At 48.0% G+C, this 22,713-nt stretch overlaps 1 protein-coding gene across 2 annotated transcripts in view; it reads left to right on the top strand.

Annotated features, from left to right (window-relative positions):
- Positions 1–22,713, top strand: part of LOC143121806 (rho guanine nucleotide exchange factor TIAM1-like) — a 46,910-nt gene that overhangs the window by 2,372 nt on the left and 21,825 nt on the right. For both annotated transcript variants that reach the window (XM_076282419.1, XM_076282416.1), the window contains exons 2-13: positions 10,092–10,195; positions 10,743–11,673; positions 13,393–13,924; positions 14,773–14,945; positions 15,512–15,736; positions 17,268–17,453; positions 19,137–19,283; positions 19,838–19,912; positions 20,778–20,948; positions 21,310–21,414; positions 22,140–22,221; positions 22,553–22,639. In XM_076282419.1, coding sequence (XP_076138534.1) covers positions 10,753–11,673; positions 13,393–13,924; positions 14,773–14,945; positions 15,512–15,736; positions 17,268–17,453; positions 19,137–19,283; positions 19,838–19,912; positions 20,778–20,948; positions 21,310–21,414; positions 22,140–22,221; positions 22,553–22,639 — 2,704 coding nt within the window. In that variant the 5' untranslated portion in view covers positions 10,092–10,195; positions 10,743–10,752. The remainder of the gene's footprint in view (positions 1–10,091; positions 10,196–10,742; positions 11,674–13,392; positions 13,925–14,772; positions 14,946–15,511; positions 15,737–17,267; positions 17,454–19,136; positions 19,284–19,837; positions 19,913–20,777; positions 20,949–21,309; positions 21,415–22,139; positions 22,222–22,552; positions 22,640–22,713) is intronic.

Genomic DNA, 22,713 nt, shown 5'->3' on the forward strand with positions numbered 1-22,713 from the left:
GAGTTGTTGTTCTCATTGGGAATTTGGACTGTGAAGAAGAGAAACAAAGGCTGTATCCTTCTGTCTCTTCCACGTTAGCACACGTTGCCTTTGTCAGTTCTCATTTCACTCCAGTTCCTTTTTTTTGTATTTGAATGCCAATGCTATGTGACAAGTCACAGACACACACAGACACACACGCACACACACACACACACACACACACACATGTATTTTGACATCTACACAGTGTGACGAAAAGTGTTGCTTTAGGGCAATGTGACTCTGTTATCAGACAGAGAACAGGGGGTGTCATTGTGCCGTGGCGGTGGTGGTGGTGACGGAGGCAATCGAAATCAGAGGCTGTGCTGCTGAGGGATGTGATCCGGGCCGCTTGGAGCGCCCAGACGCATTTCCACGCGGCTTTGTGTAGTCATGTGTGCAGAGACCTAGACCAGTCACGCCTTGCTGCACAGTCCCGTCTTGTGGGACGGGGGATGGGGGCGGGCAGGGGGGTGTTGTGGAGCTCCCTTGGCTTAGCGTGCTGGAGATAGCGCAGGGGAAGTCTCTGTGGTTTGGTGGGTCCTATCTGGGTATTTGATTTAGCTAATCTCTTCGGTGTGCTTCCCCCTTCCATCATGCAGGTAATAAAAACAGCAGATGTTACCACAGAGACAGTGCGCTTGTGCTCTAGAAACAAAAAAAGCACACACACACACACACACACATACACAGAGAGAGAGAGAAAAACAGAAGTTGTTGTCAGGCCAGGAAACTTGGCAACGCACTCTAGAACTTTTGTTTTGTGCCCATAGCTTCCTGGCCTTGAAATCATAGCAATTTGCGAGTAGGAAGAAGAGATGAGGTCTTTCTTCCTTAGAAGGCATGCATTCTATTGAGACCTTGTTCAGATGAAAAGGATGACCTAAAGTATATCAGGTGCCCATGTAATTATGGTGTAATTATAGGGTTTATTTGTTAGAGATGATAATCACTGGAATTTTTAATTATCAATATCAACTTAGCACTTTATTGTGTTATGCCTTATTTGGAAATGAATCCATAACATAACCACCCAAGGTGAATTTATTTGTTTTTGTTGTTAAAAGGTATACTTAAAATTGACCCAGATGTGCATCATCTCTATGGTAGTTCCTGCAAAGGGTTACGTAAAATAACTGTCGTTTGTCACAGCAGTACACAGATGGAGTTGGCCTGATATTCCTACTCACTGACCTGGAAGCAACGGAACCCTGGGAAGCCATGCGCATTCACATAAGTGGAAACACATTATTGCTAAATGAATGCTAAACTTTCCCCCTTCACTGCTGTTTTGGAGCCAGTATGTCAAATGCAGTTGCTAGATGATCCTTATGTGTGAAAGTGAGTATAGCGTTGGTGTTAAGTCTGGTTTGTAAGGTATACATATATACTGTATGGCAGTGGATGAGTTGAGGTTGCCATAATCCAAAAACACAGACGCTGGAGGTCTTGTGGTCTCCTCAGTACAGATGTGAAGTAGCACCTTTGTGTGTTATTGCTTGGCTGGTATCTGGTAGTCAGTTGTTGAATGGTAGCTGAAGGTGACATTGGTGCCCTTTTGCTAACCCTCGTCCCAGCAGCTGTTTGAATTGAATCTGACTTGTTTTTGTTTAATTTTGTAGTGTAGTCCCCTTATTGAAAAGTGCTGTCTGTAAGACACTGTAATATGGTGGGAGATCTAGGCATGGATCACTGTGTTGTTGTTATTGGTCTCTGCTCTTGTTGTCTGTAGTTTAAACTGTACCATTCATTTCCTTATTATCCACTGACTTAACCAGGCTCACTATTAAGTCCTGCATCCAGTTATTAATGCTACAAGATGTGCAGGGTAATTGGATTATACAACAGATGAAGGTAGAGTTCACTTACGGTTCTGGCAAGTCAAGCCAGTTTGGACTATGTGTCCAACCTACTACTTGTCTAGCCTAATTATACACTGCTGTAAAAAAAGCAAACAAAAGCAATGGTAAGGTACATAGAATTTCTATCAAACAATTTCTCTCATTCTTTGTGCCACAAAGGCTCTATGTCCTTAACTCAGTACTGAGTGGAGCACAGTAAAAAAAAAAAAAAGCACGTCCCCAAATCCGTTTGGAGGGTGGGGTACCTGTCAGACATGCTTTAATCTGAGTGCGTTCTGTCGCTTGTGCGTGACATTCTTGCCTGGCATTAAATGAAAATGTCTTTCAAGGTGTGGAACTTCCCTACTCTCCCCTTCCCAGCACAACCCCCCCCCCCCCCCCCCCAACCAAACTACGCCGAGCCTTTTCTTATTCTTTGGATCCGATTCTCCCCCAACCCCCTCCTTACTTCACTTCACTTCACGGCCACAAGCTTCCCTTCCACAAGGGATGGGGGCCATGAAAGCACTTTTTCATCCCCCTGTTGTTTCCCAGGAGGTGCTTGGGCTTGCCTCCTCGTCCTATTAGTGTCTTTTTAAGTACTTCAAAGACCACCACCGGGCATCCAGTCTGAGCTCAGTCAAAACTAGCATGTTGTGCTCTTGTAATTGCATTGAGATGATTGGAACCCGCTCTCTCTATATATACACGGCACTGGCCATCAATCTCATCACAACTAGTGCATGGTTTCACAGATGCATCCAAGCCTAGCAGTCAGGTTGGCATGTGTGGGGGTGAGGGAGCCTGTGGGGCTATGAGGTTGTTAGGTCATGGCTGGGCACATGGTTGTTGCTTCAGTAAACAGCGACTCTCTGCAGCCACCTGGGACCACTGAGATGAGGTCAGCAAGGCCACTGGAGGCCCGTCTGCAGGTCTCAGTCGTGCTCCTCCATGCGTTGACATTGCCTGGATGGGTGCAACCGCAAGAGGAGGTCATTTTGGAGGTTTACAAGGTCAAAAGGCGTGGAGTAGATGGTTTTTTTTTCTAGGGCCTTGAATGAGCTGGCCTTAAGTTATTTACAGGGGGCGCTTTGATAGGCGTGGGGGGAAGCGTTGATAACAAGCGTGTCCAATTGACTTGTAGGTGGGGTGTTGGAGGAGATCTGATGGGAAGCCTCCTGAGGTGCCTTTGTCTTTGTGAGACAGGTTGTTACAGGAGAGCTCCTTTTACATGGAGAGACATTCTCACCTCGCAAACAGAACTCCAGCTGATAATGGTGACCCATCATCAATCAAGCTTTGTTAGGGAAGCCTCAAATGAACCTTAGCTTTGGTTTATGTCCCCCCACATCCTCTCCAGGTCAGTAAAGTGATTTTTTTTAAAGAAATGGCAAAGCCCTTTTAAACATCAGCGAAAAAAACTTGAAACTCATGCTAAGAGTCAGCAGCACAATTTAAAAAAAAAGTCTTCAGAGGGAGCCATTTGAAATGGTGAAAATGGAGGAGATAATTGATACGCTTTAGGAAGAAGCCAAACTCCCAGCATGCGAGCAGTCAGGCTGTCAGTATTTAAACCACATTACTTTCCCCGATGCTGCTGGAGATGAATTATAAATCGAGCCAAATGGATTTGCATGGGGCCAGGATGCTCCAGTGACTGCAGCAACAGCAGAGCTAGTGGTGGCAGCAGTGGCTGGGTCCATCTCCTTTCATATTGCAGTCTCCGACAGGCAACTTGATCGTCGACTTGTGCCGTTTTCATTGCCTCTGAAAGCCCCCAGCTGTTTCTTATTCAAGGTTTCTACGGTTACGGATCAAATTTAGAAGGCAGATCATCCCCCTTTCCTGTACAAAAAAAGCGAAAGAGGAGAGAAAGCCGCACCAGGGAGGTAGCCTGGCCAGGACACTTTGGAACACTCTGTGAAGGATGGCGTGATTGATGGAGAAAGGCAAAAACAAGGCAAATTTCAAGCCCGTCTGGCCCAGGGTCATTTGCACACTGGGGGGGTCATCCTCGACCTGGGTCCTTGTGCTGCTGCCGGTGTTGTCTCATGCAAATATGTTGGCATGACGAGCGGCACTGACCGTGGCTGTAGTCACGTCGTTCTTGCCAACTGGCTTCTCCTGCCAGAGCGATGTCATACGCCGTGATTTTTTAAAAGGGAGACTGGAGACGGGAGGAATTCATCTGGGTCTTGATCTGCAGTCAGAAGCCTGTCTGTCATTTTAATGACTTACACACTGACACTTGGTTTTCATCAGACACTGCTGTATTGCTTGGCACTTGTACAGTAAAACGAGGCAAGGCTTCTAACCTGCTGCCTTCAAGGTGTTAACTAACTTCAGCTGGGGGGAGTGTGTGTCTTCTGAGCCAAGGGTGACACTTTTCCCATTCTCTACCTTTTGAGTGGTGAAAACTACAGTGTTCTTCTCCCTTTTTATTCCCACTCCATGGTTATGACTTGAACACAGGAAAGTGGTTGGAAAGGAGGCAAAAATAACAGGATATGCACAATTATCCTCTCCAAGGATGAATTAATCCCATTCTTGTTGAAAGGAGCAAAAGCTCCTAGCGTTACATAACTGTTGGATTTTCATCCATCGTAAAAATACACCAAACTAAGGGGGGTTTTTTTACACCAGAGAGCATTGAAGAGCAATACCTACTGTAGGGCTGTTAACTTTTATTTCCACTGGGAATGGTGCTTGTGCCAGTGTTCAGGAGAAATGGAAAAAGTGCCCCTCTTCATAGGGAAAACACATTGAAAGCCATGAGCCGCTTTACATGCATAATTAGGCCGCTTTTCATCATTAATTATTACGCTGGAAAACTTGTTATATTTTCACACTTTTAATCATGTATAACCCTAAATGAATCATTCAGCCATTTATGTGAAGCTACTTAGGTGGAAAAATGCATGTTAGGCTGTTTAGCCACTTTTCAGACATTAACAAGATTTTTTCTCATATGGTTATTTAGCTTGGCGTTTACTGTAGCTATTTATATGATGGCTTCTCAAGGGTTGGAAAAGGATTCTTTTGTCTCTCCTCTCCTCACACACATGCACAAAACACCCATAACACACTCTGGAATGCCTTTTCAGGTGGTTTGTGCAGCCAGTAAGCTCTTTCATCGAAAATCCATAAGTCAGGTTTTGGCTGTTGGGCAAAAGTATTCATTTTCCTTTCCTCAAACTGCAGCCGCATCTTGACATTCCTCGTCCTTGGGGATCAGGAGGGGGAGAGGCACTGAGGGGAAAGGAGGGGTGGGGAGGGCGCAGGTCGTACCCCCAGGCCAATTTCGTCTCCCCTTCGTGTTCCAACAGGCCCAGGTATTTGTCAAATAGAAGTGGTGAGCGCATCGACTACCCCCCTAATAACAGAGCTGTGCTCACCTCTTGTCAGAGATTTCTTTGTGGACAACCACATGAGTACAGTGGTGCAAACATTTCATCTTGCGGCATGCGGTCTGCTTTTTTCAGCACAATATGCATGAGCAAGGTTGACCAGTGTGTCAACCGCATGAAAACCCTGCCACATAATAAGGACCACCTCACGCCTTCGCTATCCGCAGGGGACAGTCATCATTTCCTGTTTGTCCTTCAGAAAATGGTCCTCCTTACACACATCCCCGTATCTGTCTGAGTTGGAGAGCTAAAACATGTTTTGTGAATGTGAAGTGCACAAACAAAAAGAGCAACCCTTGCTGGATTGTCTGCGGTGCGGTGCTCAGCACATGATCCATGAGTTTGCTGAGAGCGTAGCCCAGCTGCCTCCCTCTCTCCCCCGCAGCTGTTCTCCACGAGAGCTTGTGTTCCACCGCCGCCACGTCCCAGCCTCCAACACGCCTCTGGCAGAGTTACAGAGACAGATAGAGAGAGAGAGAGAGAGAGATAGACAGAGAGAGAGTGGGGGGGGGAGAGAGGGAGGGAGAGAGAGGGAGAGAGATAGACAGAGAGAGAGTGGGGGGGGGAGAGAAAGGGCGAGACACTTGAGAGGAGACCTGGTTGCAAAACAACACTCATCTGTCCCACAACACACTACAAAAGCGCTTCACTCAAACGAGCGCATTCAGCGCTGCTCCACCTCTCAAATAATTTATTATTTTCATCAGACGCTTGTTTAGCCTCCGGATAAAATGGGCTCATTGTTGTGGGCTCCTCGTAATGTATGGCAGTCATTTGGCCCATTGATAGGTGGCAGTTTATTTTCCATCCACAAGGGTGGCATGGTGTGACAGGCCCCGTTAGGAGGCAACTCAAAGGAGGATGCCACCCTCCCCGCGTGCTTTACGACCCCACTTAGGGGTGGCATAAATGGTCGGGTGGCATCTCCTGAATGCCAAGTGTCACCCTGATGCTCCAGCGTGGTCTCCAACAGCCCACAATAAACCCATTCTTCCCCTTCAGTAGTGGGTGGCAGGAATGCTCCCCTGCTTGTTTATGTCATTTGCTGAAGTTTCCTACTTGCAGTAAGCATCATAAACTGCTGCCCATGTTTTTTTCTCTGCTTTGGCCCTCAGGTCCAGAAGATAGAAGATTAGCTAATAAAAGAGCCTGTTATCTAAGCATTAGGCAGTATGATTGGGACCATTATCCTACTCTTTCACATGCCTCGAGGATGACTGTTCTTATTTGGAGAAAGAGAGAGGGAGAGGGAGAGTGACTTTGCAGATTTTCAGCCATTTTGAATAATCTAGGATGGTGTGCAGAGACTGATACTTTGCATCAGTTCAGAGAGGTCAAGCCGATTAAATGTACTGCAGAATGTTTCCTCTCGCTCTGTGAACTTTCTTGTTTCATTTATTGATAGATAAGAGATAGTGGTGGAGAAATAACGAGAGAGAGAAAGAGAGAGAGAGAGAGAGAGAGAGAGAGAGAGAGAAAGAGAGGTTGATACAGTCAACACAGCTTGAGCACAACAGCTCTTCTGAAATAAAAGCCAGCTGCTCAGCACAGCGGGTTGCTCCGAGACTGTCATCCGCCATCACTGTAGAAAAGGGTGTCAGTTTCCACTCAAACCTCTAAATGGCTGACCACCATCCCCCCCCAGAGAACCACGCCTCATCTTCACCACCTTTTCACCCCTCACAGCACTCTCTCTCCTGCTTCCATCGCTCCCTCCTTTCTTTCTCTCTCTCTCTCTCTCTCCCCCTCTTTCTGTGTCTACTCTTTTCCCACCACTGCGCTTCTACTTGCTGTTCATCACCCCGTGTCCCACAAAAGAGTTTGCCTTGTTGCCTAGGGAACCATTAGAGAATTTCTCTGTATTTGCACTTTTCTTAGGTTCCTGCAGGTCCATATAACCCCCACCACTCCCACAACAGGGATCACACACACACACACACACACACACACACACACACACACACACACACACACACACACACACACACACACACACACACACACACACACACACACACACACACACACTTTACCCTTTTCTCCTCCAGTGAAGGACAGAACTCCCCATATCCAGATAAAAAATGCCCAGCAATCACATGAGTGGACAAGGGAACCGATAAATAAAGTCATTGTCCCCCAAGGGACAGTAAGTGCACAGGGACATGTTTCCTGCAAACCAGCACAGTTCCACACGCATCCCTCTGCTTGCCCCACTTCAGTCCCCAAAGACTGGGGGCCATTCCAACATACGTTAGGGAATGACTGCACTGGTATTTGAGCTCTTGAGTAGGCCTACCCGCACCCTGTTTCTGTTTTTGCCCCGTTTTGTCTGAAAGCACAGGAAGAGAAGAAAAGAACACTCCTGTGTGGCTGGAGGGAAATGGACTTGATTCAACATCAAAGTTTTAGTGCTGCAGTACCTGGAAGGAGTGATAGAGATGGAGATGGTGTTGAGGAGTGTGTGTGTGTGTGTGTGTGTGTGTGTGTGTGTGTGTGTGTGTGTGTGTGTGTGTGTGTGTGTGTGTGTGTGGAATGGGCGGGGGGTGTGGGGATGTAGAATGACTGGCCCTTAGAGAGGCAAGGCAGGGAGGGAAGACAGAGAGAGAGGGGGGAACAGGGTCAGCTCCTGGAGCTTACATAACAACTCCCCACTCCACTGCAAGCTTGAGTGCATATGCAGAAGAGCAGGACCCTGCTCCCACTCTCCCTCCTTCCCTATCTCTCTCTCTCTCTCTCTCTACTCTCTCCCTCCTTCTCTCATACTGCCTCGGCTACACGCAGAGATAGACAATGGTCCCGAGGGCCTGTCGCTGAAAAATAGAAACAAACCATCCGCACAAAGGGAAAAACAGACAGAAAAGAAAGACAGAGACAGAATGAAACATCCACTGCATCATTGTCACTCCATCATCTGAACCAATCAGAATGCGGCTGTGCTCTGGTTGGCATTGCCCTTTGAGAGAGAGAGAGAGAGTGATCGGAGAGCTTGAGAGGATGCAGAGACTGCAGAGCCTTGAGGTAACCCAAATGCTCACTATGGCATACAGAGAGTACTAGCTTGACCAAAGTGGCCCTTTTCCTCTAGCACTTTAGTCATTGCTCTGGTAGCGGAGTTCACAGCGTTACATTTGTTTTTGCTCATTCAGCATTTTAGTTTACTTTAAAGTGTCTTACAGTGCAGGCAGAGCAGAGACAGCCAGTGGGAGGCAGAAATGTGACCTTGGCCTTGATTCTCTCCACTTCCCCACGTGCAGCACTTTATAGTTCCCTGATAAAAACATCTGGATTCCATGCTATTGTATCGGGCAGTACAGAAACAGGGGAGAAAATAAAACTACCTCACGTTCATTTGGGATATCCTACATGGCCTGACACTGGCCAAGCCTCTTTCTCTCTCTCCCTACCTCTGTCCCTCCCTCCCTCTCTCTCTCTCTCACTCTCTCTCTCTCTCTCTCTCTCTCTCTCTCTCTCTCTCTCTCTCTCTTTATCTCTCTCTCTCCCTGTCTCTCTCTGTCTCCATTCCTCCTCCCTGCTGTGAAGCAGCTTGGCCTGTCAGAAGCAAAGGACTGTTTATCTCCGAGCCCTAATCAGGGATGGCTGATTGGGGAGTCAGAGTGACAGCAGCAGCCCTGTGACGAGGCCTCAGACTGGCCACTGCATTCTCTGAAGTCCCTCTGTGCAACGCCCCCAAACCCCCCCCCCCCCCAGGGAATAGGGTAGGGGGCGTCTCAGTCTTGACCGAATGAACCTCACACTTGTCAGACTCACGCTGTGCTTCTCTTTAGTCTTCTAGCTGTTTTAGAAAAAAATCTTCTCTCTCTCTCTCTCTCCATATCCCTCTTTCACTCTCAACCTAACCTCAGTCATCCATCCCCCTCCCCTTCCTCTCTCTTTCTCTCTCTCTCTCTCTGTCTTTCCTCTCTCTCTCTCACCTCTCCCTCTCTGTCTCTCTCTCTCTCGACCCCTGTCTTTCCTCTCTCTCTCTCACACTCTTCTCCTATCTCTGTCAAAATGGCGATGGATGCGTACAACTTAATAGGATTAAGATAAAGGCAGGGTGCTGCATTATGGCATTTTATACAGCAAAGCTGATTAAACCAAACTGTTACTGCAGCGTTACTTTGGAGTCGGGACACAGCGCCACTTCTCGCTCCGGAAGATTCTCTGACCTTATTAGTGACACGCTGACAGGAGTGACATTCGCCGGGTAAACCCACATATCAGATGAATAGCGTTGACATCTTTACTGCGCAACCACTGGAGCCTATCTTACTACAAGTGTGAAGAGAAAGTCGCAGAGGCAGCATGTGGTTTCCATTGTTGCTTTTTGTGTGTGTGTGTGTGTGTGTGTGTGTGTGTTCTTAGTAGTAGTAACCACAGATCTCCATATTTGAAACCACACTCGAACTGACACAGACTCTTGCGGGAGGGGTTTTTTGGTAAGCTGGCACCATCATGTTTCATTTGGGTAAGGAGCTCAGAGCTCCTTCATGTGTGTGGTCCTCGCCACAGCTCCACACTCAGCTCTTTAATCTTTCAGCTTTCTGCAAAGTGTTCTTAATTCTTTCTCAGGATGACTAGCACACACACACACACACACACACACACACACACATTTCTGATTTTGCATTCATCCCAGCGTAGACCCCTTATTATAATTATGTGCATAGAAGTAGTTTGTGCCCGAGTGCGTTTTAACAAGACATATTCAGTGAAGCTGCTTGGAGTTATTGCCCTTGTGTTTTGGGTTTCCTCAAAAGTAACATGTTTCTCTTTCTCTCCTCTCTCTCTCTCTCTCTCTCTCTCTCTCTCTCTCCTCTAGAGCTTTGCAGTCCATTCATCCCCTCAATCCCAGTGCAATGCCTTTTCAGTGGATGCATCTTCAGCTCGATTCGACATGCCAGTGAACTCATTGCTATTCCGCTGGTTTGTATGTAAATACATTTACAGCTCAGATGCATATTAATGCGCCATTCCCTTGCCATGTACATATTCATCCTGAATAATCAGACAGATTTATTCCTGCCTACAATCATAAAGACTGATGCATTCTGCCTCCGAGAAAGCTCTGTCATGAGATTAGTCTTTGGTGAAGTGTAAAAGTGTTATTTCAGATGAACAGCTATTCTTTGATATTGTGTATTGTTGATTCAAGTGTATGCCAGTGTTGGTTCTGTACCATCGGGACCTGTGTGCCATTTTCTCTGTGTTGTTGTGTTGTTTTCTTACTTAGCTGACTTGTTTGTTTACTTTTTATTTGGCAAGGCTACAACAGGCTGATTTTCCCCTCTGCCACAGTAAAGCATTAGCCCTAAAAGCCTAGAAATTAATATTCTGTCCCGCCAACCTGTATCCCCTTCCTTCAACCTGTAGATGCCTCCTTTATCCACTTAATGCCATTCAGTTTTTGATATTCTCAGAACGTGTGTTGTGTCAGGCTGATTTTCTCCCATGTTCCTCTCTGCCTGTGTAGATGCTGAATCATGGGTAATGTTGAGAGCCAAAACGGAGACCATGCGTACTACAGGGGCGGACACGGCCACTTGTCCCGCAAGCACATGTCCCGCTCTCTGCGCATTTCCAACAAGCAGTCGCGTCACCCCCGCCATCACGCGTGCACGGGCAAGATGGAGCACCGCAACTCGGAGACCAGCACGCGCTCCAGCAGCACGCCCAGCATCCCGCAGTCGCTGGCCGAGAACGGCCTGGAGCCCTTCAACGACACCAACCTGCTGTCCGACTTTAGCAGCCCCATCTGGGTGGACCGCGTGGCCATGAACCTGCGGCCCGTGTCCTTCCACAATGAGCTGGCCAACCCTCCGGAGTACGGGGGCGGAGGCGGCGAGGCCAGCAGCCCGGCCGGAGGCCCCTCCCCAGGGGAAGGTGGGGACGCTGACGCAGCCACCTTTGTAGCTATGAGGACCAGGGACGGACCCCGAGAGTCGGGCGCGGCCACGTTCAAAAAACGCCGCTCCAAGTCGGCGGACATGTGGCGAGAGGACAGTCTGGAGCTCTCGCTGTCGGACCTCAGCCAGGCGCACCTGACCAGCACGGAGGAGATCGTGGACGCGGCGGACTTTGCTCTCTGTGATGACCGGCTCCAGTCCAGCCCTCGCGGCCTGGAGCTGCTGGACCCTGTCGACCGCGCCAACTCACTGGACGAGCTCTACGGGCCCAAGAGCCCCGGGTGCCGGCAGACGAGCAGGCGCTTTGCCAAGTGGCACAAGGCCGCTGTGACCCCCGGCGGCGAGAGCGAGGACGAGAAGATGCTTTCTCCCGCGGAGGACGATGGGAGTGCCTACGGTGCCTACACCCTGCCGTGTCGGCGCTCACACTGCCTGTCTGAAGGACTGACCAATCACCAGGCAGCTATGTCTGCTAGACGACGGGCACAAACTATACAGGTAAGAAGGGTGTGTACTTAGTAGCATAGTAATGCTAATGCAAAGGTTACTATGACTAGGGATTATTAAGCCTACCTCTCACATATCTCATATATAGAGCCATATGTAGTTGTGGGATGAAGCTGAAGGTTAAGTTTGATGTTCTTGTGTGTGCGCCATTACATAAGCTTTAGCTTATTTTTGTAAGTTATAGATACCCATGAGAATTTCTCAGTATGTTGATGCCGAACAATCACTGCATAATCAGGAAGTTCACTTGTACAAACAAAAACAATCGCTCCAAAACAACTCCTCCCACTATTCAAATGGGAAACATTAAAGCTGCAGGGATTTTTTTTCCGAATTTTTGATGAACAGATCCCCTTCCACACTGCCCCCCCCCCCCAAACCAAAACAAATTAATACATTTATTCATTCAGTTTTTATTCTCCGGCTGTTATACCACCCACTGCCCATTTTCCATTCTCTCCCCTGCATGAATATGTGAGCTGGTCGGCCCATGGATACGTGTTGTGAATGCTCCCAGTCGTTCTCATCACCATAGAGGACACAGATCTGACTTGACTGCCCTGTAATGCCTCTTTCCTGGAACTCCTGGGCAAGGAACAGAACACAGACCTTGAATACAAAGAAAAATCCCCCCACACTCTATAATGAGGTCCGGAGTTGCTTTCCATTCAGTATGAAGGTGGTGAAATATTGATCTACAGTACCTGTGTAACCTCACCCCACTAATGTAATGTAATGTAATTGACATGTCAATAAGGAGAGGGAAATCCGGAAAGCCGGTGACAGGGTCTAGTTGTGTTGTTTCAAGTTTTCCCTCATAGCACACGTGTGTGTTGTTTTTAATGCCGTGGGATCTACATGCTCTGAAGTCATCCACAGCGTGAAATGTGGAGTTCTGTTGTTATGGTAATGAGATGGAGAGAGAGGAGATTGTGTGTGTATGAGAGAGAGAGAGAGAGAGAGAGAGAGAGAGAGAGAGAGAGAAAGAGAAAGAGAGAAAGAGAGGGAGGGAAAGTCTGCACGTGTATATGTGTGTGTGAGAATGTTTTTGTGCCTGCATGGGTGCCTGTGTGTCTGTGTGTGAAAGGGTATGGTTGTGTGCCTGTGTGTGTGTGTGTGTGTGTGTGTGTGTGTGTGTGTGTGTGTGTGTGTGTGTGTGTGTGTGTGTGTGTGTGTGTGTGAGAATGCAAGAGTGAGTGAACATGGGCCCTCTCCCAGTGTAGTGCCGCCAGGGCCTGATGAATGGAGCCCTGGGGCGCCCTGGTGCTGTCATGTGACCAGGCCGCCGTAGATCCCTCCGTGTGATGGGACCTCCTTAATCTCCCGCCACCACACCCCCTCACTACCCATGTTAGCAGGAGCATGCCAGGCATACAGAGTGGCATTGTACGAGCCGGCCGGCTCAGTTTGTACTCTCAGGGAGGCTCACAGACCTGCCTCAGGCTAGATCTATAGGTTCTATCCTCTCAGGGGGCTTTTTAGACGTCTATCCCCTAACATGGGCAGAGTAGCCCTGTGACATGTGTTAGGTAGATTTATCATCCGATCTGGACCGCTGTCTCATTTAAAGATGGTGTTGTCGTCGGAGGTGCGAGTGGATTTAGAGGTGAGTTACTGGGAGTGTGAGTTGAATCATGGGTTTTGAGTTTTGTGTATGACTGGTGTTTGTTTTGTTTATTCTGTCTGTCCACACACACACACACCTTCCAGGATGTCACTGGGGAGGGAAGCGAGTACGACGACAGCGGCATCGATGCAGTTACAGCCGATGCCGAGCAGCCGCTCCACCAGCAGTCTCGCCGCTGCAAGACCATGTCGGCCTCCTTCTCCATGTACTCCGTGCCGGGCCGCAGCGCCTTCGCCGGGAGTGACAGCGCCAGCTCCAGCAGCGGTGGCGGCACGGGCGGAGACGCCGGCAGGAGCAGTGGCAGTCGCGGCGTCCGAGCCGGTCGTGGCGAGGGCGGCAGCGTCCAGGGCGTCTACGAGAACTTTCGCCAGGAGCTGGAGATGAACCGTTGCCAGGGCGACGGGCCCGAGGAGATGGCGTCGGCCCTGAGCGACGAACAGAGCAGCGGCACCATGAGCTCCGCTTACCAGGCCGACCCGCTGCTCGCTGTGGTCCAGGGGACGGTGCGCAAGGCCGGCCGGCTCGCTGTCAAGAACTTCTTGGTCCACAAGAAGAACAAGAAGGTGGAGCTGGCCACACGCCGCAAGTGGAAGAGCTACTGGGTCTGCCTCAAAGGTGGGTGGTGAGGGCTCTGACCTGCTCTGACTTGGGTTTAATATGGGTTAGAACATTCAAATATAAAATGACTTTCAAGAGGCTTCTTCCCTATCCACAAAATGATTCGGCTTATTTCCCTTATTAGATCTACTTTAGTGGTCTGGCAGTATGAAAGCCAGTGATTTCATATGGCTGACAAGAATTGTTTGGCTAGACATGTACTAGGTAAAAGTGGGTTAAAACCAGTTGATCTTGTTTTAAAGCACGTTTTTATTTCCTCCGTTCTGATGCATCGCCTCTCTTGTAGTCTTTCTGTCTGTTCCCTGTTGCTGCTTTTGCAAAGGAATAAACTTGCTAGTGTAGGGTTGGTAATCGAATTTAGATTGCTATGTATCACTACTAATTCCACTTGACGGGGTTTTGTAATCGAATCATGAATCTGGCACCGTTGTTTCTCATTGGGTATGCAGAGCTGCACTTCTTAATGATGGCCACTGGAGAGCAGACTGAAATCAATAAAACTGTTTATTTATTTTATTTATGCCATAATGCAGAGAAATTATTCCCCTCGGATCTGTCGGAGGTGGACAGCATCAATTTAAATAAAGTGGACATGTTGCTCAATAATACTTTATGGTTAAAGTGGACATGGCACTCATTAATTCTCCCTCTGCGGATTGCTGTGTAAATGTTTTGGCCGTGGCTAAAAGAGACTTATCTATTGTGTTCCACTGGATACACTGAAAATGAATCAAATTATACCTGTGAGTGCAGTTTTATCTTGCTTAGTGGAAAATGTAACTACAAGTGAAGTTTCAATTTGCTTGCCTGATCTCCTGTGTCATTGTTTTTTTTTTATTTCCCAGGATGCACCTTGTTCTTCTACGAGACGGACGGCCGCTCGGGGATCGACCACAACAGCATCCCGAAGCATGCGGTGTGGTCAGAGAACAGCATCGTGCAGGCTGTGCCCGAGCACCCCAAGAAGGACTTTGTCTTCTGCCTGAGCAACTCGCTCGGGGACTCCTTTCTGTTCCAGGTGAGTGGATGCAGAGCAGTGGGCCTCTCCTCCCGAACCACTCATGCATGTGGGCCAGATTTTGTCCTACTTTTAAAGTATCTTCTTTCCTCTCTCTCTCTCTCTCTCTCTCTCTCTCTCTCTCTCTCTCTCTCTCTCTCTCTCTCTCTCTCTCTCTCGTTCTCTTTTCCCAGCTGTATTTTTAGTCATTGCATTGTAAGCAGGAATGCCAGAGGCCTGAACTAGACACTAGGTGGAGAGGCATTTGTAAAGGAAGAAGTCACACACTGGTAGCCGCAGGTGACCGCAGGTTGACTTCTTTCGTGCAGTTTTTGGACGAGATTAGCATCCCGTGTCTGTTGAGTTCATTTGTTAGAAAGATTCACGTCTTTCCTCGGGTCTAGAAGTTTTCAGCTTTGTCCCCGTTTGGGGGTGTCCACTTTCTTTGTTCACCTCCTTAGGGAACGAGTGTGGCTGAGGATGGGTCGTGTACAGGTGATCAGCCACCTTGGGGGCTCCTGACCCTTTGTGACCTCTCCCGTGACCTTTGACCCTCTGACCCTCTCTCTCTCTCTCTTCCCCTGCAGACGTGCAGCCAGACGGAGCTTGAGAACTGGATCACGGCCATCCACTCGGCGTGTGCCGCAGCCGTTGCCCGGCAGCACCACCGCGACGACACAGTGCGTCTCCTGCGCGCCGAGATCAAGAAGCTGGAGCAGAAGATCGACATGGACGAAAAGATGAAGAAGATGGGCGAGATGCAGCTGTCCGCCGTCTCCGACACCAAGAAGAGGAAGACCATCCTGGACCAGGTGAAGGGCGCTGAGAAATAACTGCATTTACTTCTCAAGGATGTATTTGTATATGACTTGTCTCTGTGTGTGTGTGTGTGTGTGTGTTGCCTCTGTGTTTGTGCATTTGATCCTGTGTGTGTTATGTGTGAGTGTGGGCATGGTGGTGTGTGAGCTTGTGTTTGTGTACATAAGGAAGACAGGTATACTCTGAACGGAACCGAAATACAAACCTAAATTATTTTCAGTAGTAGTGTGTGTGTGTGTGTTCCTGTGCATCTATGTGTGTGTCCATTCTCTTTTTGATTGTCTTTCCCAGCCATGGTGTTTGGATGCTAATGAGTCTTCAGAGGCTGCAGGGCTCTTTGGAAGACTTCAATACCTTCCCCATATTTGAATTTGTAATTCCGTCCTGTTTTTGCACAGTCTCTCCCCTCTCCATTGTCTCGGCACCGCTTGTGTTTGCCGCTGCTGATGGAGGTTCCCTTTATGTCTCCCCCTGCCGCCATAATTAATTGCGAAGTTCATATTCTGGTTAATGGCTGTTTACGTGAAAGGCCGATCAAATGGCCTTTGTCTCAGCACTGGAAGGTAGTGGCAGCTGAGTGGCCCCGGCGTGTTTGGCAGTGTCGGGTTTCGCATTGTGCTGTCATTGAATGGGAGCCGGGGGGGGACTGACCGTGCCCTGATGCTCTCTCTTTCTCTTTCTCTCTCTCTCTCTCTCTCTCTCTCTCTCTCTCTCTCTCTCTCTCTCTCTCTCTCCCTCTCTCTCTCTCTCTCTCTCCCTCTCTCTCTCTTTCTCTCTCTCTCTCTCTCTTTCTCTCTCTCTCCTCGGGAGATCAAGCCTCGGTGCTCCCAGCCCTCCATGGCCAAGGAGAATGCCGCGTTATTGTCCCTGCTCCCCTGCTCCACTCCTCTCTGGGCTTCTTGGCAACGGCATCAGGAGCAGCTCTGCAGTTTGCTGCTCTGGTTCCTTTTTCGAAAAAGGAGAAGAAAAAAAAGTGGTGCAGGAAAGAGGGAGCGGAGAGGGGAGGGGAGAGGTGGATAGAGGGAGTAAGAGAGGGGGGGGGGGTGGAGGAGGGGAGGGAGGGAGGCCCAGTGACTGGCTGCTCAGTGCCTCTGCTCCACTGCCCCCAAAAAAACACACTGGACGGGAGGAGAACAGGTCGCCAGCGTCTGCTGGGAAGCAGAGTAGTTCTGGAGTGAGAAAAAAGAAAGCGAGAGAGAAATGGAAAGAGAGAGAGAGAGAGAGAAGAGGGGGAGAGAAAAATGCTTGGCCTCTGTCTCTCTGCCCTCGAAATCCAAAACAAACAACATTGTTCCTGAAGGGTTGTGTGTACCCTCACTGTTATCAGACTTGGCAAAGTAAACCCTGCAAAGCCCCCAGCCCCCTACCCCCACTTTAGTGCCTGCTGTGTGGGCTTTGGCACTGTCTGTTTCTCTTATTCTTTCCCTCTCTCTCACTTTCTCTCTCCCTTCTTCTCTATCTCTCACTGTTCTATCTCTCTCACACTCACTCTTCATCCTCCTCTTCTTCTTTCCCCCAATGCAGATCTTCTTGTGGGAGCAGAACCTGGAGCAGTTTCACATGGACCTGTTCCGCTTCCGCTGTTACCTGTCCAGCCTGCAGGGCGGCGAGCTTCCCAACCCCAAACGCCTGCTGGCCTTCGCCTCCCGCCCCACCAAACTAGCCATGGGCCGCCTGGGCATCTTCTCCGTCTCTTCTTTCCATGCCCTGGTAAGCTATGTCACCCCTTTTCTTACACCATATAACATATAACTGCCGTAATCATAACACTATACACAAACATCGTCTAGATACAAGACTCTGCGTCGTGTAGATCCAGTTCAGGGATGTAAGTGAAGCATGTGTCCAGTGTTCACGAAACTGGGTCAGCAGATTGTTTTATTTTTACGCGTTTGTTATTCGAGTGCACCTGTTGCTGTACGCCCAGTCACTGTTGGCAGCCCCCGCTCAGATTAGATAATTGATCCTGACTCTCGAAGCGTTGGTTGCCAGGATATATTTTGCTCATGGATCAATATGGGTTGTATATCTATGAAGAGGGGGCGCATGTGTAGGCTACTGCAGACGTGGGCGTTTGAGGACACTGGATTGGACTCGCCTACTGAAAAACAGACACTCACTCTTTAGGCTATCTCTCTCTCTCTCTCTCTGTCTCTCTACAGCATTGAAATGAGGCCACTGGCTTCTCTTTGCCTCTCTCTCTGCCTCTTTGCTTGTTCCTCTCCTTTCATCCCTCTCCCTCTCTCTCTCTTTCTCTCTCTCACTCTAATTTACTTTTCTTTCCTCGTTTGACTTCCACCTACTTCCCTCTCACTCTCTCTCTCTCTCCTTCCCCACTCGATTTCCATCACTCAAGCTCCTCTAGTAAAATAAAACAAAATGAGGGCAGTTTAGTAAAATCAGCAGGAAGACTGGCTACTGGAGCAGGGCTCTCTCTCACTCTTTCTCTCTCTCTCTCTCACACACACACACACACATACACACACAGACAAATACTCTCTCCCTCTCTCTCTAATTGAAGTGTAGTGAAGTGGAGGGACTCTTATTTTGACAGGTCTGTCCCTGTCTCCACTCTCTTAAGTGCCATCACCTAATGCACTCAGACTCGCAAAAGCACCAGACGCCTGCAAATAGGGGCCAAGTATTATCTGATACAGAGGAGAAGCTCCCTTTGCACTCTTTTGAGAGGCAGCCCAGAAATGCCACAGTGTATTAGTGTCTGCAGGTGTGCTGTACGCAGCAAGAGAGGGACAGTGAAGCACTACCTTCTTGCTGCCGTCCGCTTTTTCTATATATTGCCCACTTTTTCCACTTCTGCCGACTCCAAGCTCATCTGGATGGCATTTACCAGGCTGCTTTAATTTCTGCCATTTGGAGCGGCATGAATGCGTGATGTCCCAGCTGATTGAAGATGTTTTATAATTCGATTATAATTAAGTTTGCAAAATGTGTTTTCATGTCTCGCATCAGTGTTTTTTTTCATCTTTTCATCATAAGGCTTCTTCATGGCTGGAAGAGCCATTGAGACTGCAAACACCCCTCATGTTGCTAACAGTAATGCGTGTTACGCCGGGCTAACAAAATTAAAACGCTTCAGAACATTCAGCTCCCAAGTGCTTCGACTTTGGATGCGAAATCTAAAATGAGAGAATCCATGCAAAGTTCTACTGAAAAACCCTTTCATTCGCGTACTGACGAACAATTTCTAATTGGTTCACAAACATAGGCTTCTTCATATGGACAAAAACGACCCTTCTGCTGTCACAAACTTAATTATATTCTAGTATTTCACACGAGTCTAAGAAACCAAACGAGACATCCTTTCTTATGCCCATCCCCCCGGGGCCAGTGGCTACGTTTTCAGTTCTGATGTGTTCTTTTGGGTAACTGCAGGTGGCTGCTCGCACGGAGAGCGGGGTGAGGAGGCGCACACACGCCATGTCGCGCTCGGCCAGCAAGCGCAAGAGCCGCTTCTCCTCCCTCTGGGGCCTGGACGCCACGTCCAAGAAGAAGACCAAAGCACACCCCAGCATCAACCAGGTAAGACCAAAGCACACCCCAGCATCAACCAGGTCTGCTGCTGCTGCTCAATGGGCATCTTGACATATTCACATTTATTTCCCAAAGCACACCCCAGCATCAACCAGGTCTGCTGCTGCTGCTGCTGCTCAATGGGCATCTTGTCTGGGACAGCTTTGATTTCCATATGGTCATGCAAGGAATCTGGCCACAGTTAAGCCAGAGGTGTTTCAGTAAACATTTCAGTACGTTTTCCCTGTCGTGACTTTGACATATTCACATTTATTTCCCAGTGATGCGTTGTAGGCCCATTAAGATTTCACTCAGAGGCTGTGATTTACTAAAACCTCTAACAGGTCACACAAGACATTTTCACAATCCAAAAAATAACTTGCATGATGGGACAATTCATGTAAAAAAACAAGAATATGTCTTGTGCTCTGCCACAAGTTGAGATGTTGTTCTTCTTTATTTTGACGTAACTGGTGCGTGCCTGAGCTGCCCACAGACTGTGTGGAGGGAAGCTCAGATATTTCTGCAGGCCGCTGTATATTTATCTCTCTTCCCTTTGGCAGGTGTTTGCGGATGGAGACGAGCCAGCCAAGAAGCCTCTGGACGGCATGTATGAGGACGCAGTGCAGGAGGCCGCGGTAAGTGGGAGGCGATCAATCACCCTGCTTCGCCCGTAAAACAGTCATCCAGGCATCCATCACCGGAGCAGGGCAGAGCCGGCTCCGGCAGCAGAAATAGCTGCTCTGAACAAGGGGCGGACGCCCGAGCTCTGGATGAATGGAACTGGGGTTTTGTTGGCATCCAGGAAGTGGTTTTCCCCTAAAAGTGATCCAAGTCTGGCCCTGATCTGGCCCTGATCTGGTGTGGCTCTGGTTCCCTCCGTGCCAGACCAGAGACAGATCTATTTCAGACTTAACTGCTGTTGTGGTTAGCTTAGTGATGAGGATAGATTGAATGGCCCACATAGGCGCGTCGCCATTTTGGAATAGTTATTGTTCTCAGTTGTAACATGCATGACAAATCATCATGAATAACTTCACCACCGTGCAGCCCCTTGATTAGAAAAGGGAGAGAAATATTCTTGTAACATGAAACCCAAGAAAAAGGCTACAGAAATCCCACCGCTGTGTCCCATTGCCCCATAGACTACCCAGAGGCTGGCTATAAATGTCATGGCATTTATTGGGCATATTTTGCAAATTATAATTTCCTTTGTGGCAATAAAATGTCAGAGAGTTAAAAAAAAGAGCCATATACGCTGGTTGAGTTTCCCAACCCATTAAATAGACCATAAGGCATAAGGTAGTTTCAGGATTGGCCATTCAAGAATTTGAAAGCACTAAAGGTATAGATACTAGATCATAATCTAAAGAGTGCATTATTACACATTAATTTACACATTATTCTATCATGAAATATAAAAGTCAGAACTAAAGACATGATGAAATAGACTGAAGTCTGATCTGATGAATCTCTTTTCTCTCATCTCTTTTTACCCCGCAGAAGGATGACGAGGCTCCCGTGAAGAGCCTTCCCCGGCACAACACGGAGCATGACATCTGGGCTTCGGACCACCTCACGCCCTCCTGGGTCTGCCTGCCAAATGACCAGCCGGTGTTAGCCATCATCCAGCCGGGCGAATCCGCACTGGATGCCCTCGAGTCCATCTGCAAGGTAATACGACCAGCAAGCTGAAGCCAGCTACCAGAACTGCCCGAACGTTATAGCAGGCTGTTTAAACACGGTTTGCTTTAAGCTTTAAACATGAAATGGAAATTAAAAGCTGACTACTTGCTGTAAGCAAGGCAAGAGTTTAAAAGTTTCACATTAGGCTACTTTGAGGATCAGAGAACTTTAAAATGCATGCTTCCCCCCTCTTAATCTTAGAAATTGACATATGATATGCCGCTATGACTATGATTGCATGTTTTTGAAATGTTGTAATTCTTAATTCCTATCCCACTGGTTCGATGGAAGTTCGGATGATAAAACTCCTAAAACTTTCCCCCTACATCTCTTTCTCTCATCACCACAGGCCCACCAGCTGGATGCCACCAAGCATTATCTGCGTCTGAAGTTTTTAATCGAGAACCAAGTGCAGTTCTACATCCCCAAGCCCGAGGAGGACGTGTACGACCTGGTAAGTGGGCGGCCGTGTTATTTGGGAAAACCGTCCGGACTGAGCTCTCAGATGCTTCCATTCCCCCCTGCCGAGCTCCTTAACCCAATTTTTAACTGTCAGCTTTGAGCTGCGAGCGGCGTTTTCACACGCCTAGAGCTCTCTCCTCTTTATTCTGGGCTAACGAGCGTCTTGCCAACACGTTTGGTCGCTTACATCACTTACATCTCTCGAGCGAAGGCGCAAGTCTCGTTCTGAAGACACGTTTTAACCTCCGGTGCTGTGACTAAGCAGTCTTTCAGTCTGCTTTACGAGACATTTACACGGCCTATTAACTGATCAGTGAGCTGACTGTTAACCAGTTTTTTTTTTGTTTTTTTTTAAAAACCCAGTTAGTTCCATATGGTCTCTTGAGGGCTCATCTTGTGCTGTTTTAATTAGTAAAATAAAGCAGACTGTGGTAGTTCAACTGGAGCTATTTGCCGTTTATTGCTTTATAGCTTTAATGCTTGCTCCAGTAGCTCAGGCTTCTCCTTGCTGCGGTGCAGACTACGGACCCAAAACATTCTGTTCTTTCTGGCTCAGAGACTCTGTTTATCTAAGCAGTTTGCATGTTTTGAATGCAAAGAAATCAAAGGCTTGGTTCAGACTGTCAGAAGCCCCCTCGCTAGAATATAAATTAGTCTTACTTTCTGGTTACAGCGTGAATGAATTAGCATTGAATGCTTTCCTATATCTATCCACAGCTCTACAAAGAGATTGAGCTTTGCTCTAAAATCAAGAAGGTTGTGCAGTTTGACCGTGACGAGTCCTGCATGATTGGCTATGGTGAGATCCACATTAATATATGACTTTGTATTTCTATTTCACTACATTCCTTTTGATTGTCATAAAACATCAAGTTCAAATATGTATATATTATGCAAGTATTCACAGTATATGTGTATAAATATCATGCGTACAATCATATAGTACAATTTCTAATAATGATAATAATCTTTTTTTTCACTGCTCCTGTCTTCCCTTATCATTCTCTCTATCCCTCCATTTCCTAAACCCCAATTACTAACCTCTGCCCCCTATACTTTTTTCACATTTCACTTCCATATCTCTCTCTCTCTCTCTTTCTCCCTCTCTGTCTCTCTCTCTCTCTCTCCAGGTTTCTCGATCTCTGTGGTGGAGGAAGATGGCGTGCAGCAGCTCTATATCACTGATGTGAGGGCGGGAGGATTAGCATTCGCCAAAGGTTTATTACCTCTCCCTTCTGTCTAATGAGCCTCTTCTCTCTCTCTCTCTCTCTCTCTCTCTCTCTCTCTTTCT

Source organism: Alosa pseudoharengus, unplaced genomic scaffold (assembly GCF_046254945.1).
Source record: "Alosa pseudoharengus isolate Yale_2024_CS ecotype anadromous, Long Island Sound unplaced genomic scaffold, YU_APseudo_1.1 YU_APseudo_1.1_scf_13, whole genome shotgun sequence".
Classification (NCBI taxonomy): Eukaryota; Metazoa; Chordata; class Actinopteri; order Clupeiformes; family Clupeidae; genus Alosa; species Alosa pseudoharengus.